This window comes from Schistocerca cancellata, chromosome 5 (assembly GCF_023864275.1).
Source record: "Schistocerca cancellata isolate TAMUIC-IGC-003103 chromosome 5, iqSchCanc2.1, whole genome shotgun sequence".
NCBI lineage: Eukaryota > Metazoa > Arthropoda > Insecta > Orthoptera > Acrididae > Schistocerca > Schistocerca cancellata.
The window spans coordinates 239,995,059-240,012,839 of record NC_064630.1 but is presented as its reverse complement, the minus strand read 5'-3'; the positions used below and the strand labels follow the sequence as shown (position 1 = coordinate 240,012,839).

Sequence of the window (17,781 nt, the reverse complement as noted above, 5' to 3'; positions counted from 1 at the left end):
CATAACCCTAGAAAAGGAACGAAAAACTACAGGAAATTATATTGTGTCTTTATGCGATAGTGTAAAAATCAGTTTATTTGAAAAAGGATTTTTTCTTAACTGATTGTGTAAACCGGTATGCCAGTGAACCAGAACGTTATGACCAAGTACTATCGGAAAAGTGAATGCCGCTTGATGGTGTTGTGGGTATGTGTCACGATAAAGACACAATATACTCTCCACTCACATTAATGTTAACATCCTTCAAAAGCCAGAATAACCACATTTTTCAAGGAACACCGCTGGGAAATATACTCTCCACTCACATTAATGTTAACATTCTTCAAAAGCCAGAATAACCACATTTTTCAAGGAACACCGCTGGGAAATGTGCAGTCAGTGAGGTTCTGGAATGTGCTGACAGTCATGCCAAGTCCACCGCCATGCCCAGCTGCCCTAAGTTTCACCGTCGAAGATCTATGGCACAAACAGTCTGATCTGTAACGGCACCACTGTTTAGGATAGAGAAAGTTAGTTTTGTGCAATATTCTGAGCACAAGTTACAGCCAGGTGCGAGCCGGATTGCAGTGAGTTAAGCATTCCAACAGTCTCATAGTAGAATAGAGGCCACAGAGCTGTCAAATTGCAGTTTTACATGTCGCAGATCACAGGCAGAAGGGGCCCACTGGCCAACTTAGTGTGTTATGGGTATGTGACGTGAAGTAGAGCATACGGCAAAACAGAGGTGCACAGCCATGTGTAAAGAGGTGCTGGGTCTACAGCCAGCCAGAGGCGGGACACTCCATGGCTCACAACTGCGGCGAGTCGTCCTGGCTTCCAACACACGCTGAAGGCGTCCTGAGGCGAGGGCCGCAGATTTGGACGCCAGATTGTGGTTTCTTGTTGTCACTGCCATCTCAGCCACCCCAGCGAGGACACAGCTGGCCACCTGTGGCTCACACAGAGCAGTGCTGAGTGGCCAGGGACACAGACTGCGGAGTCGACTGCCGGCATCCTGGGTCGACACAGCATTGCATTGGACGGGCTGCTGGGGCACTTCCTCAGCATTGCGGGGCCCTATGACGCAGACTGAGGTGTACGAGGGCACTGTGGTTGGAAATAACAAATCATTTGGAAAGCTCGGACGAGTCTCAATACTGTGTCTCCTACTGAAATGTCCCCTTTGAAAAATTTATGAATTACTGTGCTGATAAACCTCTTACATTATTTGCTTTTCAAACAGCTGAGCAAAACTGAACATACTCAAACATTCACTAAAGTGACACACAATACTTTTAGCGCAACGCAATCTGACTTTCAGTAATCGCCACAAAGAATGGCCCTGACTAACATTAACCTATACCTTTCACAAATCACTTACCTCACAAAAATCTTCGTTACTCGAACTACTGCAATACAGCGAGCGCCACTACTGCCAGCTAAATAAAAGATTCAAACTACTGAAGGCACTAACTACTGATAGGCGTAGTCAGCAATTGAAAGATTTTGATAGAGAACAAACAATGTATTTACCTTAATAGTGTTGAAAAGTCATAATATACATAGCAGTTCATCACATCCAGTCTTACAAATTTCAAAACTCCACCATCTCTCTCCCCACATCCACCACTGCTGGCGGCTCACCTCCAACTGCGCAACGCTACGCGCTGTTAACAGCCAACTGCCCTACACTACAATAGCCAACAACAATGCAAACTAGCCACAGACTGCAAACAGCACAGCCAGTGATTTTCATACAGAGTGCTATGTGGCGTTACCAATAAAAAAACCAATACAGTCTACTTACACTACCTCTTCCCTCTACAGTTGCTGATCCTGACACATTTGGTGGCAGAAGCCGCCACTACAGATCGATGTGGCTCCACAGATTCTTGGTTAGGTTTTAATCCGGGATGCCTGGAGGCCAAGGAAGTGCGGCCAACTATCCCAATGCACTTCATACCACGTAGTACACTGCGAGCTGTGTGACATTTTGCATTGTCCTGCTGGTAGATGCCATTGCACTGAGGAAAACAAATAGCATTCAGAAGTGGACGTGGTTCCTGAGATATATGCGAACTTGTATTGATCCCTTGTCACTTCCAGAATGACGAGATCACCAAGGGAATGCCATTAAAACATTCCCCAGACCAAAACGTTCCGTCCTACGGCATGCAGCCATCTGACGTTGTTGCAGGGTGTTTGTTTTCAGACGTTTCACGTCGTACACGCCGACGGCTATCTGTCACCTGAAAAGGCTGGCTCTGACCACTGATAGGAAACCCAGTTGCTGTAGTGACGTGCCTGTCTCAGATTTCGTCACCTCTGAACACCAGTCAGCACTGGTGCAGCAACCAGGCGCCTGCTGCAGAGGCCGATACGCAGCAACTTTTGCTGAGCGATCCTTGAGCAGACACTTGACAGTTGAACGTCTGCCCTCCGGTACACATCCCTGCGGCTGTCGTTCACCCCTGTCATCTGCCCGTGGTGAATGACATTCGCCTCGGCGCCGGATATTGATAGCGCCAATCTGCCATGCACACTGTACTATAACTACGGCAGCACGTGAACAGTTTACGAACTTAGATATTTCGGAAATGCTCTCCCCCTTGACCCGAAAACTAGTAATAAAGCCCATTTTGAGTTCAGATAAATCGCTCCGGTTTTGCATTATAGGGGCTCCGCTGGTTTTTGGCGTCTTTCTGACATGCTTTATATACACTCCACTGCTAGCGCTGCTACGTACCGTCTGTGAGTGGTTATTTTTCGTTGACCTCGAACATAGGCGGTGATAACATTAGTGGAGTGAACCATGTATAATTACGGAACACGATGAATAGCGAATCATTGAAGGGACGACAAGGGTCGCAACTGTGGGACTCCACTTACGTAATCGACTTTGACAAAGGGCAAATTACTGTGACACGGCGTCTCGCAAGGCGCGTCTGGGAAACGTCGTACCTGGTCGGCTAGTCGCACTGAAGAACGGTGAAATCACGATGCAGCTCCTCATCACAAAACATGGAGGCTGAGAGTTGGCCACCTCTGCAATGCAGGATACAGGATATAAACTGCAGAGAATCGAATATTAAGTGCTGAGGACCAAGATGTGCAGCACAAATCAAAAAATTCAAAAGCGTCGTTCAGTATTCCTTCCGAGGAATGTGTCAAGGGCACTGTGGTTTATACGCCGTGTTAGAAAACTACTACGTAAACAAAGACAGCTTCATTACAGATTCAACAAATGTCAAGACCCAGCTGACAAACGAAAGCTAGACAAATCGAAAAGGAGCATATGGAGAGCAATAAGAGAAGCGTTGAGTGACTTTGAAAGTCAAATTTTGTCAACCGATCTGACTAAAAAAATTAAGGAGTTTTGGTCTTACATAGAATCAGTAAGCAGCTCGGAGTTATCATATTCAGTCACTCAATGACCATAATGGCACCGAAACTTAAAATGGCAAAGAGAAGGCCGAAATACTGAATTCGGTCTTTCAAAATTATTCCACTGCGCAAGTTAGTAATCTGGTCCTCCTTTCAACCACCGTACTAACCTCTAAATGGCAGTTACAAACGACTACGGAATAGAAAAACAACTACAGTCGCTTTGTAGTGGAACGGTTTCACGGCCAGATGAGATGTCATTAAGATTTTAGAGAGGTTATGTGAAAGATCTTGCTCCACAGCTAGCAGCAGACTGCTGTTGGGCGCTGGAGCAAGGAATCGTTCCTATCCACTCGAAACAGAGCAGGTCATTCCTGTGTTCGGCAAGGGTAGGAAGAGAGATCTGCATAATTAGATGCCTGTATCGCTGACGTCAGTCTGTTGTAGAATTATGGGAATGCTGGATAGAAATTGACATGGATTCCACAAACAGAGATCTTGAGAAACTCACGTCGCTCTGTTCCTCCACGAGATCCACAGCGCTACAGACATCGGCACTCAGACGCCGTGTTTCTCGACTTGACTCCGTCAGGCACCGCCGTTTAGTGAAATAATACGAGCTTACCGACTATCGGGCCAGATTTGCGACTGGATTCAAGACTTATTTGCAGATAGAACTCAACACGTGGCTCTTAGTGGAACAAAACGGGCAGATCTAAACGTAATTTCGGGAGTACCCCAAGGAAGTGTGACAGGACCGTTACCGTTTACATGGTATATAAATGATGTAGTAGAATCCGTCAGAAGTTCCACAGGCCACTCGGAGATGATGTGGTTGTCTCTATGAAGAAGCAACGCCAGAAGACAATTACGACTTGCAGAAGGATCTACAAAGGACTGGTGAACGGTGCAGGCTCTGGCAGTTGACCCTGAACGTAAATAAATGTAAAGTATGCATAAGAAAGGAATAACTACACCATTGACGACAAATTACTGGAAACAGTAAACGCCGTAACGTATCTAGTAGTATATTGTATCCTAAAATTTTAGAGAGATGTTCTTCACGTATTAACAAGCTGCCTGGCTCACCCACGTTTTTCTATAAATGGTCAGCCACTCACATTTCCCTGTACCTTCCTTTTGGCTCTTCTGTCGTTTTAATCCCAAATATGGCACCTTTCAACTCTCTACGTTGTCTTTAAGGCGTGTAAGAAGCGAATGAGTGTCATTTTGCTGGTTTCCTCACCACTGTATGACAACAATTTTATTCATTTCATCCACATTCATTTCTTTTTATATGTATAAGAGAGATAATAACCTCGCCGTTCAGCGCCCGTAAGCTCCAAACAAACACACACACACACACACACACACACACACACACTCACACACACTATCTAGCTACCAGGATCGTCGGGAACTAACAGTGTGAGACGGAAATAAAACTTGAAGATACTGCATTCATTGCTGTATCAAACATTTCTATCCGTTTTTTACCCTTTTCACAATTAAAGTTTTCGTTTGTCTAACCAAATGGTTAACATCCCGTATACACTGTAAACAGAAAGGCCTGTATAACAGGCTTTACAGCTGTAGATTTCGTTTCATGAAAAATAACGCGTTGAGCTCTGCCTGTTAGGAAGTCCACTACTCAATAAACAAATATTTTGTTCACGAAATGAGAGCACAGAAGTGTATCGGAACCTTCCGGAAGGCAAGGAACACGGCATCAACTTCGGCGGACAGAGCTAGTTTTGTTTTGCAACGTCTCCAAACAGAGCCCACCTTCGTTCTCCAGAAACGTCACAGAGCCTGAACACAGAACATGTTCGGTAACGACTGTTAGATAAGTGCACTGAGGGCACTTACCGATCTTAGGGATGAAATTCCAGAGGTTGCCGATGATGGGCAGCTTCTTGGGGCCCGGCATCTCCTCGAAGGGCCTCGCGCTGAGCCACTCTTGAGACGGAGAGCTGGGTGGCGCCTCTGCGGGGGCGGCGACAGTGGCCAGCCACCTGCCAGAGCCAGAGGTGGCGGCGGGGGCGGCTGGGGGCGGCAGCGACAGGAGGCGGCGGCTGCCGCTGCACGCGCGTCTCGCCGCGGAGAGGGCGGCGCCGGTCATCTCACTGGTCCAGAGGCTGCAAGAGCGCAGGAAAAGTCTGCTGAACACACTGGTGGCTGAAAGGCAATTGTGGAACACGTTCCAGAAGTTAATGGATCATCTTCCTTACATAGAAAACTGCTGCTCGTATCGTCTACCTGGTAACGCTTCAGACGCCTTATGCTAAAATTACAAGACAGGAGGGTGCTCCACCAGCCTTTCTTCGAGACGTTCGTGATATCCTCACTGTCGAACTGCATGGGCTTTGCATTGAAAGTGCTTCTCGGCATCACTCTCTTTGCGTCATTGGCCTCTCACAGTCACATCACGTAACTCAATTTGATTTCTTCTTATTGGGTTACTTCATGATAATATGTTCCTGCATCCACTGAGAGTTAATTTGGAAGTGTTACGAGGAAGGATAGTTAATGCGTTTGGTGATATCGAGCATGATGTGTTAGTACGTGTGCGGCAAAAGACTGACTATCGGATTGACGTTTGAGGCATCATAAACTGTGCCCATAATGGGGAACTGTAATGTAAGTTAAAAACTTGGAGCGATCTCTACCCCCAGATAAGTGTCTATTTTGTGTCTGGAAGATTTCGCGTAACGGTCTTCTGGAACCCTGGAGGTGCTTATGAAGAACCCTGTGTGTATTATGATAGCTACCATTTGAGTGCATGTAAAGCAGCTACAATTCTCACCCAATAATCTCTCCGAAGAATCTTCCGAGGCAGTCTTGATATCATCGTCAGTATTGCTTTCTCAGTACCTGCCGAATTTCACGATTTTTCCGGAACCGAGGACAGTCGCAAACATTCACTGACTTGCTCGACCCCTCGCATCCGGTTATAGTGTGAGCAGTTACCAGTTATCCAGACGTTGAGCAGTGCAATTAGAGCCCAGCACACTGTGGGGTTAATGATAGTATCTGTCATTACTAGGGCTAAATTTGAGGAAAGTAGTAGAATGGTTCTCGAAAGACTAGTGCGTAGAAAGCTAATCAGCAACAGCAGCAAAGACAACAGTTTAGATGTTACTAAAAGGAACTGTATCAAGCGTTAGAAACTCCACAATCAGAATAAATGACCATCCAGTGAAAAGAAAAGAAGTATTGAGGTATCTTGGAATTAACATCATCAGAAAGCAAAACTTTCATGAACATGTAGGAAACGTCTGCTAGAGAGGCATTAAAATCCTAAACACAATAGCAACAAGTGAGCAAAGAAGTTTTCAGCTGCCACTAAGTGCAATAAGAACGTACCATAACGCAGGCTTACTCGCTATTGTGGGCTACGAGTAGAGCTTTTGAGCTCACAGAGCCAGGAAGGTAAGAACAGCACAGTCTCTGCAGCGAGCACTGAACTCCAGCGCCTGACGGGCGCATGTAGACCAACACCGACTGAGGCGCTGCTGCAGATGTTAGGCTGGCAATCTCTAGACCTAACCGTAAGAAAGAGTGGTGCACAATATTGGCTCAGAAAGGGCGAATATGACAGAGAAAAGGAGATGCTGGGCACAAGAGCCATATATCGAATAAAAAAATAAAAGGCACGCGTCGCTAGGGAGTGACAAGAAATATAGGATAGGAGAGAAACAGGGGGGAAAACCTACCAGGTCCTTCCTAACATAAAAGAAAGAACAAAGAACATGAATGATATACTTCCTTCCGGCTGTAGGGACGAAGTCCATATGCTGGATACCTATTAAAAATACGCAAAGCACCACAGACACTTGAGAATGTGGAGCAGTCGGAACCTCGGATCACATCGTCTGAGTATGTGTCATTAGACAGATGTTACACAACAGTCTGTAATACAAGTAGGGAATGAGCCACTGTGGCATACGCTGAAGTCACTGTCAGATAAAATATCAGCTTATGAACTGCAAGCCTACATGGCTGAAAGGCAACCAAGAAGAGACCTTACGTCATCTCAACGAGACGCGTCACGGCAGAACATCCACATACAACGACTTTCCGGAAGCAGTGATCAGATGAGCTTCGGAGAGCATGTAACCGCTCTTTAGAGAGTGGTTATACAGAAACGAGTATTAGATTATATTCTGTAATACGAAATGATCTAAGAGTCATACAACGGTAGTAGTATTTCGAAGTAATAGTTAGTAAAAATTTTACAAAGAGTTGTTGTTGTTGTTGTTGTGGTCTTCAGTAGTTGCAGGGGCAACAGTCTGGATGATTGACTGACCTGGCCTTGTAACACTAACCAAAACGGCCTTGCTGTGCTGGTACTGCGAACGGCTGAAAGCAAGGGGAATCTACAGCCGTAATTTTTCCCGAGGGCATGCAGCTTTACTTTACTACAAAGAGTAGATATTCGAAATAGAGTAACGGAAAGTAGTACAAAGAGAATCCAAGGAAGACATAACAGAGCTGCGTTTTGTTTTGAATATAATACATAAACCAATGCGCAGGTCTCTTGAGAATTTTGTTTTTAGCGGTGGCAAGTGCGTTCGCAGTACTTCCGTGGTAGTCGGAATTTTGGAATTAAAAGCCTAGTTAAATTGCATTCTTAGAATTGGATTAGAAATTGGAGAGGTGGAGAATAGACGATTTTGTGATAAATTCAGCGACGAAGTCAATTAGAGGTGATTGGGTGTACGAACATTGATATTTAAGTGAATGGTGGTTGTACGTGTTAAACGAAACGCTACGATCGTATACTTACGGTTGTGAAGAGATTTATTGACAATACGGAAACTTTTATGTGGAATTAGGACTTTATTCGCTGTATGCGAATCATTAAAGAGTACTAGGACAGAAAATAGTTTGGACCTTATCACACTAGTATCTTTGCCGCTCGTTGTCAAGGTGATTCCGCTAATAAACGAGAAGTGAAAAACATTGCCCGTTAAAAGACTAAACTTGTGCTGAACAGACACTGAAAGGATTCGAACTCATAATCAATACCGTGTCGTGAGAACTGAGAAGCTTAGACTTTGTAAGGCCCAGAGACATATTTATAATTTATCGGGCAGTAATGGCAAAGGACAGTTTCATGGGAAATCATATCTTTGGCGATAGGTACACGAAGGAATGTGGTACTGACTGACTGTTATCATACCGAAACAATATACACTAGGATCAACTCTCCTTTCATTGACCCCCATTGCTATGTCTCATTAATTTAGGAACTTAATTGTGTCAATAAAACAAAAATATACGAGACGTTCCCAGTGTTTACAAAATTCCATAATCATCTAGTACATAGACAATAATATCTGTGAACATTCAAGGGTTATTGAAGGAAGCTGATAAACCTTTTACAAACGTATTTAATAGGATTCAACGACTGCATACAGACTGCTAAAGTAACTAAATCAAATTACTCAGAGAAACAAATTAGTAAAAATAGAATGGAACTCAATTGATATCTTACTCCAGAGTAGTAAAAAACAAAACTGTCTTTGGATCCGTTGTGGTTGAAAGTGTACGAATTATCTCTGGAAAAACGCGATCAATTTTCAACTGCTAGTTCACACAACTAGATTCACAACGTGATTAATGGATGTTTTATGCCCAACCCACACGACAGGGAATGGTTCTTAATTAGCCGGGACAACATAGCGCCGCTGCCGTGGGATGGGGGGGGGGGGGGGGGGACGGCGGAGCTATATCTGTGCAGTCGCGATGATATGATGTTGAGTGTGCGGGCATAAGCACCAGGAAGGATTTCCTGAGACCCTGACGGCCATCTCCCAGTCTCTACACCTTGTGTGGCACAACAGCGTAGCCTCTGTGACTACTGAGTTGTACCTCAGCGTGCCGTGAGCCAAGTACCCAGACAAATGGGAAACCCACCTTGGTTCTGATACCAAGTACGCTAGTGTAGTGTACCGTTGTGTAGTGCAGTGCTGTGTAGTGCAATGTTGTAGTAGAGTAGTCGAGAATTATAAATTACAAAATATGTTGTCCATCAATACTGCATACTGTAACAGATCAGTAGCTTGTGCGTTCTGGATTCCTGGTGAACATATACCTGTACGCCAGATGGCCAAATGGTAGTATGTAGACATCTATTTTTAAAATTATTATTGTTATTTTTCTTTTTACGTAGATATTGTAAGCAGATTTTTCTTTTCCCTTAAACAACATAATTCTTAGTTATATTAACATGTATGAAATTGCGTTAAAATATAATGTGCGATGCTCGTGACAATTCATGTGCAACGTTCAGGCTATTCTTGCGCATAGATAACAGTCTAAAAGAAAATAGCAAATAAAAACAATCCTCCTATCGGTCTCCGCCTGAGATTAATTGTTAGTCCAGGCTTAGTGGAGGATTTTTATTAACATTTGTGGTTCATTAAACTTCTATCTGAAAGTCTTATTCTATTATTTTCTCATTTTAATGTATAGAATACTTATCTGCTGACACAAAATTGGGAACAAACTGTAATTTTTTCCTGTATATTCTCTGTTTTCCTGAAAATTTCTGTTAAGATTGCACTTAATGTACGAAACAAACTTATCTCCTCTCTATTTAAAGTAATACGATGGCCCAGTCAAGCACTTAATGACATTTGAAGAACTTTAATAAAACGGAAGATCAGTTTGTCACAACAAGAGACTGTGGGTAGCCGTAATGGGATGTGAACGCGGGAGCGAAACAGTGTCCGCTAATTTAGAAAACTTTAATCTCATTCTGCGGGGATTTCAAGTCAAGATTAAATACAAGACGTGAACTGTTTTGAAAGATAAGCTGGAGACCAGCTAAGAAATTTTTGCTGAAGGGAGTTTACTTGGAGATTGTGGAAACACGGCTCAGTCAAGCAAATGGTGAAATGTACCGTTATAAAAGGACACCAATAATGATAATTTAGATGGCGGATCTGGACTGAGACGGAGGAAGAAAACAAATTAGTAGATGGACTAGGTAAAAACTGTGGACGACATTGGATGGTGTTCGATTGTAAACGGTCGCGCTCAGACCTGTGGTATAGGAGAATGGATGACGGCATTTGTAGGACAACATTACAAGCGAAACTGTGAGGGCCATTCGCAAGTCTGTTTGTGACGAAAGCCTGAATAAACCTGCCTGTTTCGGAAAAGTAAACCGGAAGCGGGCGTGTACATCTTCTTTACAGATATATAGTGAGACACCTGCGTCTACCTCGATACTTCCTATTGCTACAGAAAATCTGAGGCGTGAGCTGCAGAACGGCATTAACTCGCTACAGCGTGGCAGAACAAAACCTGTAATCCATATGTTATCAATCACAATATAGCAAGAAGAAATCCCCCATTGCGACAGATCGTCACTTTTCATTTTGCAGCACAAGACGCAGAGACTATCGCAGCATCAGAGAGATGATACCCAACGCGGAAGCAGCATGAAGGTACGTGTTTGCAGCTCCACTGCGTACCTGGAGAGGACCATTTCAACAAACCAGCTGCATCGTAATAAATAACAAACTGCATGGAGTTTAAAACCGAAACCAATTTCGCTAGAATCATAAAAGCAAGTTTGATCCAAACTGGAAACACAATATTCATATTCGAAAAGTACAGTACAACAGACTGCTTAGTTAGCGATTTCTTTTTAAAACCAGAAAACTATTTCAACTTCAAGATGATACAACATGCAACAAAGCAGATACATAGGAACACAGTAAAAACAGTTAATTGAACCTTCCTGATGAGACGTTCTTAATTAAATAAATTAACTGATTACGTGCAGATGTTTACTCCCGTCAGGAATCACACAATTAACGGACGCGGCAACATATGATAGACTTTTATAAGACAACGTAATGCTCTTAAAAACTCCATGTGTAGTTCATCCACATTTAGAACTGATAATTGTTCTGCCTGATAATAATACAATATTGCAGTACTTCATACAATTTATACTGTGATTTACGATTGTATTATCGTTACTGTCTTTCTTGTTTTGGTCGACTGAGAAAAAGAGTGTGAATGATAAGTGTATATGCATACAAACAACGTTTTCTCCCTGTGATAGTGTCATTATCAACTGGAGGAAAGACTGATCTCATGTGATTCATTTGTGCAATAAAATTGTGTTAGAGGTGATAAGTGCCACAAAAGATCAAACTTGCATTAATACCTTAACTATCGTGTTTTAACAATCTGATAGCTAAAGACTTCCCACGTAGTAGCCTTTCTAGCTATTAGTGAAAGGAACCACCATTTAGAACAGAGATAAAATTTTTGGTTAGTGTTTATCAGTACGCATTTTTACAATTGCAATATTACGTGCATTATCTCTTGACATGAGGTTCATATTACTGTTAACAGGTTTTAACTGAATAATATTACCACAAGGAAACAGACAAATTCTACGTTTTATGAGGGTCACTCCAAAAGGAATGCACACTATTTTTTTTCAAATCCATCTTTTATTCCACATGTTTGAAAGTTTTACAGTGTATAGATACATCCTTTAGGAACAATATTTTCATTTCTCCACATAAGTTCCATCCCTCTCAACCGCCTTACGCCATCTTGGAATCAGCGCCTGTACACCCGCACAGTAAAATTCTGGACCAACCTGTTGGAGCCACTGTTTGGCAGTGTGCACAAGAGAGTCATCATCTTCAAACCTTTTCCACGAAGAGAGTCTTTCAGTTTCCCAAAGAGATGATAGTCACATGCAGCCAGGTCAGGACTGTAAGGCGGGTGTTTCAGTGTTGTCCATCCGAGTTTTGTGATCGCTTCCATGGTGTTTTGACTGACATGTGGCCGTGCATTGTCGTGCAACAGCAAAACATCCTGCTTTTACCGATGTGGTCGAACACGACTAGGTCGAGCTTGAAGTTTCTTCAGTGTCGTCACATATGCCTCAGAATTTACGGTGGTTCCACTTGGCATGATGTCCACAAGCAAGAGTCCTTCGGAATCGAAAAAAACACTATAGCCATAACTTTTCCAGCAGAAGGTGTGGTTTTGAATTTCTTTTTTTCTTGGGTGAATTTGCATGATGCCACTCCATTGATTGCCTCTTCGTCTCTGGTGAAAAATGATGGAGCCATGTTTCATCACCTGTCACAATTCTTTCGAAATTTATCTCCACCATTCTCGTACTGTTCCAAAAGTTCGCTGCATACTGTTTTTCTTGTTTCTTTGTGAGCCACTGTCAACATCCTGGGAACCCACCTGGCACAAACATTGTTTGAAAGCCAACACTTTCAGTATTCTGCAAACACTTCCTTACCCTATCCCAACGTAGCGTGACAATTCGTTCACTTTGATGCGTCTGTCAGCAGTCACCAATTCTTTAACTCTTTGCACATTGTCTGGAGTGTGTGCAGTACGAGGCCTGCCACTGCGAGGACAATCCTCAATACTGCCGTGCCCGCTTTCATCATGTAACCTGCTTGCCCACCTACTGCGATCGACAGCAGCATCTCCATACACCTTTTTCAACCTCTTGTGGATGTTTCCAACTGTCTCATTTTCACAGCACAGGACTTCTATGACAGCACGTTGTTTCTGACGAACTTCAAGTGTAGCAGCCATCTTGAAGACATGCTGTGACGGCGCCACTCACGGGAACAGGTTGAACTAGGTTTTAAAACAAGCGGGAAGAATGTATCTACACACTGTAAAGCTTTGACACATGCCGGATGAAAACTGTATTTTTACAAAAATAGTGTGCATTTCTTTTGGAGTGACCCTCGTATATGGCTCTTTGGTTACTACGTCCAATAGTGCTTGCATGTATGGCTAATAGAATCAAATGTTTAAATATCGCTACTCGGCGACTTCTCCGAACAAGCAATAACTCACATTAATGAAAACAGTGTTTACAGAAATTCTCTGGATCAAATGAGACCGATTTGGTTCTATTTTCAACGTTCGACAGCAGTATGATAAATGTCTCACCAGCTGCGACATAGTTGCAAAAACGACTGCGTGGACGATGTGGCCAATTCTACACCTTATTTTACATCTATGTGACGATACTGTGCTCAGTATGTTTATATGTTTTGACGATGCCATTAAGGCCTTACCACTTTAGGACATGGTGTAGAAAAGATCTGAGGATGGTCATTACTGACTGAAACCGGTCGTCGTCAAAAGAATTGATATTGTGATCAAAGACTGGAATAAAAAACATTTGATAATTGTCTATCGATTCCAGAGCTGTAAGGGGTGTGCGTGGGCTTTGAAAGATATGATTTTCCCATACAGTGGATGCACAAACTCCTTCCCGCCGTGTAGCCACGTGCACCCATGACAGTCTTGAGCGTAGTATCAATGTACTAAGCGGGGCAGTAAAATGAAAACGGAAGACCTGCCGCAGTGGATTCATGGAATGTTTCCATTCGAAAGTAATAATTACACGCATTGCGATGTTTATCGCACTGGGAGACGAGACAATGAATTTCTGCTGAGCGGAACGCAGTAGGCCGCTGACGGATACACAGCCACACTCACTCTTGCATTTCCTTGTCCAACTGACACCGACGTCCACGAATTTCTGTCTTCAGGTCACCAAAGATGTGAAAAGCACATGGTGATAGGTCTGGGCTGTACAGAGGATGCTGCAGCGTTTCCCAACCAAATCGCTGTAGTGTAGCCTTCGTCCGATTGGCAGTGAGGTGGCAGGAGTTATCATGCAACAGGATAATTTCACCTGACAGTGTTCCTGAGCGTTTGGACTTTATGGCAAGTCTCATTTTCTGAAAAGTATATCTGCAGCACTGACCACTGATTGTAGTTTCACGCTGGAGAAACTCGACGAACAGAGAGCCCTTCAGTCTAATAAGGTCATCATGACCTTACTGGAACTTGTGTCAATAAATTTAGATTTCATTGGCGAGGGTGAATATTTCCACTGTTGGTTCGCCATTTGCCATCGGGCTGCCAAAATTCTGCCTGAATGCTGTCGGACGGAATTATCTTGTTGTGCGATAACGCCCGCCCCCACACTGTCAACTGTATGAAGGCTACTCTGGCGACCTGAACGTCGTTTTCAGTCGGGCATGAAAACAAGGAAGTAAAAGAGTGCGTGCTGCTGTGGACCCATCAGCGGCCGACCGCGTTCTAAGAAAAACGTGAATTAATCGCCTCGTCCCACAGTGTGATAAATGTTCTAACGTGTGTAATGATTAGAATGAGATTTTCACACTGCAGCGGAGTATGTGCTGATACGAAACTTCGTGGCAGATTAAAACTGTGCCTCGGACGGAGACTTGAGCTCAGGATCTTTGCCTTTTGCGAGCAAATGTCTAAGCCATGTCTCTACAATATCCTTTTGTAAGTACAATAGAACCCTTCTAATCCGACCTTGGGTGGCCCGTCACTCCGGTTAGCCCGACCATGCCCAGGCTCGCGAGCCTGTTCCGACTTTTCACTCACTGGACACCTGTCGGGCCATTGTTGCGGTGTCGATCGTTATGCATATTGTTATTCTGTACGTTATTGTGCAGTTTTATCCTTTGTTGGGATTAAAAAACGTCATTGTTTGCTTAATTCCGTGTTGTCTACAGTAGTTATTACTGTAGATTCATTGTGTGTACAGTTGTCTGTTTTTCAACATGTCTGGATTCAAACGTAAACACGTAACTCTTCCACTAAATGAAAAATTAGCAGTACTACAAAGACTGGACGAAGGAGTATCGCTCCAAAAAATTGCAAAGGAACTGAATGTAGGTATACGACAATTAAGGATTGGAGGAGGAATCGGAAAGACATTGAATCCTACACAGTTACGATTGATGGTGAAACCACTCTGAAGAATCGCAAAACATTAAAAAAGCCGAAACTTGAACTGCTTGATAACGCATTGTGGATGTGGTTTTGTCAAGAAAGAAGGAAAGGAACTCCAATATCCGGGCCAATTCTCAAAGAAAAAGCGAAGTTTTGCACAAAAAAAAAAAAAACTGGAAGCCGAAAGTAATTTGCTGCCAGTGAAGGCTGGGGGTTTCTATTTCCGGTGAAAAACTACCTGCCAATGCCGCAGCTGCTAAGGAGTTTTCTGTTCTGTTTCAAGAAATTGTAGAAGAAAATGAACTGTTAGCCTACCAAATGTATAACATCGACGAGACAGGGCTGAACTTTAAAATGTTGCGACAAAAACGCTCGCAGCTTCAAATGAATGCGTGGTAGGAACGAAACTTATAAAAGATAGAATAACAGTCATTCCTTGCAGCAACGCAGATGGTTCCCACAAGCTCCCCTTGTTCGTCATTGGCAAATCTAAGAAGCCAAAGGAATTCAAAAATATAAACTTATCTTCCTTGCCGGTTTATTAGCGCAATCAAAAATCTGCTTGAATGGACTGCAACCTTTTTAAATCCTGGTTTTTCGATGAGTTTGTGCCATCGGTCGAAAGAGACTTGAAGCAAAAAAATCTGCCTGTTTATGCTCTACTGCTGTTGGATAACGCACCATCACATCCATCTGAGGAAGATTTGGTGAAAGGGGACATAAAAACTCTTTCTGCCTCCTAATGTGGCCTCACTCATCCAACCAATGGATCATGGCGTTATCGAATGGTTAAAACGGCGATATCGCAGAAAGGATATCAGCTCAATCTTGGACAAATCTGAAGGAGGTCATAACTTATTTGAGGCAATGAAATCCCTTAACACCAAAGATGATATCTACACAATCGCTGCAACATGGGATGAACTGAAACCTGACACACTGCGGAAATTGTAGCGTAAGCTTTGGCCACAAATTATGGCTGAAAATGAGCATACCGAAGATGAGAAAAACAACGACGCAATGGAAATCGTTAAATATCTACAAACTCTGGAGGCGAACGTTCCAGTCAATGAAGTTGAAGAGTGGATCAATGAATGTGACAAAGACTGTGACACTTTTGTAGAGCTCAATGACGACCAGATTGTTACCGCTGTTAGCCAGGAAACTGTGAATGAGGACTCGGACGGCGAAGACAAATCCCCCACCCGGATTTCACACAACGATGCAAAAAACGCTTTTGACATCGCCCTTCAATACATCGAGCAGAATTCAACTTCAGCTCCAATGTACGTTTTGTGGATAAAAAAATGTAGGGGCACTGCAGCTAAATCTAGTATAACATCTGCTAAACAAAAATGTATCACTGACTTTTTTCCAAGTAATTTGTTTTCGTTTTTACTGTAAAAACAATGCATACAATATAATAATTTCTTAGTTTATACATACAGTAGTTTATTTATTTGTTAAAAATCTTTTTATATACAGTGCTATAAACATTTTTTAGTTTACAGTATATATCGTTTATACGTTATTAAGTACAGTACAGTACTGTAATTCGTTTGCCGATTTTCCTTTGAAAACCAATACATATTATAGTGTGTGTAGACGTTTTTTAGGTAATATATTGTTTAACACTGTATAAAAAACACCTTTTTATATTACTGTAAACGTCTTTTAAGGCTTAAATCGTTTAATTTTTTGTAATAAATGTCTTTTTTATATTTTTGCAATAAAAATTAGATTTTTCGGATAATCCGACCTTTTTTTCGTTTCGACCATGGTCCCGGTCCCAAAGGTGACGGATTAGAGGGGTTCTGCTGTAGGCTGTTTAGGTTTTTATGTTGGTAACGCCACGTAGCGCTCTGTATGAAAATCACTGACTGTGCTGTGTGCAGTCTGTGGCTGGTTGGCATTGTTGGAATATTCACTATTGTAGTGTTGGGCAGTTGGATGTGAACAGCGCGTAGCGTTGAGCAGTTGGAGATGAGCAGCGAGCAGTGGAGGATGTGGGGAGAGAAATGGCGGAGTTTTGAGAGCGGACGATCTGGACGTGTGTCCGTCAGAAAAAGGAAATTTTTAAGACTGGATGTCATGAACTGCTATATATATTATGACTTTTGAACACTATTAAGGTAAATACAATGTTTGTTCTCTATCAAAATCTTTCATTTGCTAACTATGCCTATCAGTAGTTAGTGCCTTCAGTAATTAGAATATTTTATTTAGCCGGCAGTATTGGCGCTCCGCTGTATTGCAGTAGTTCGAATAACGAAGATTTTTGTGAGGTAAGTGATTCATGAAAGGTATAGATTATTGTTAGCCAGGGCCATTCTTTTAGAGGGATTATTGAAAATCAGTTTGAGTTGCGCTAAAAATATTGTGTGTCAGTTTAGTGATGATCACAATAAATAAAGAGAGAAATGTCTGAGTACGTTCAATTTTTCTCAGATGTTTGAAAATCAAATAACGTAGTAGTTTACCAGCACAGTAATTCATAATTTTCCAAAGGGGACGTTACACTTTCTTCAAGAAGATCTAGTCCCGCATGTTTCGCAGGAGAACTTCTGTGAAGTTTAGAAGGTAGGAGACAAGGTACTGGCGGAAGTAAAGGTTTGAGGA

General features: G+C 42.7%; 1 protein-coding gene across 1 annotated transcript in view; it reads right to left on the bottom strand.

Annotated features, from left to right (window-relative positions):
• The window catches only part of LOC126187447 (probable cytochrome P450 301a1, mitochondrial), a 196,346-nt gene that overhangs the window by 97,369 nt on the left and 81,196 nt on the right, over positions 1-17,781 (bottom strand). The window contains exon 2 of the mRNA XM_049928533.1: positions 5,233-5,501. Coding sequence (XP_049784490.1) covers positions 5,233-5,485 — 253 coding nt within the window. The 5' untranslated portion in view covers positions 5,486-5,501. The remainder of the gene's footprint in view (positions 1-5,232; positions 5,502-17,781) is intronic.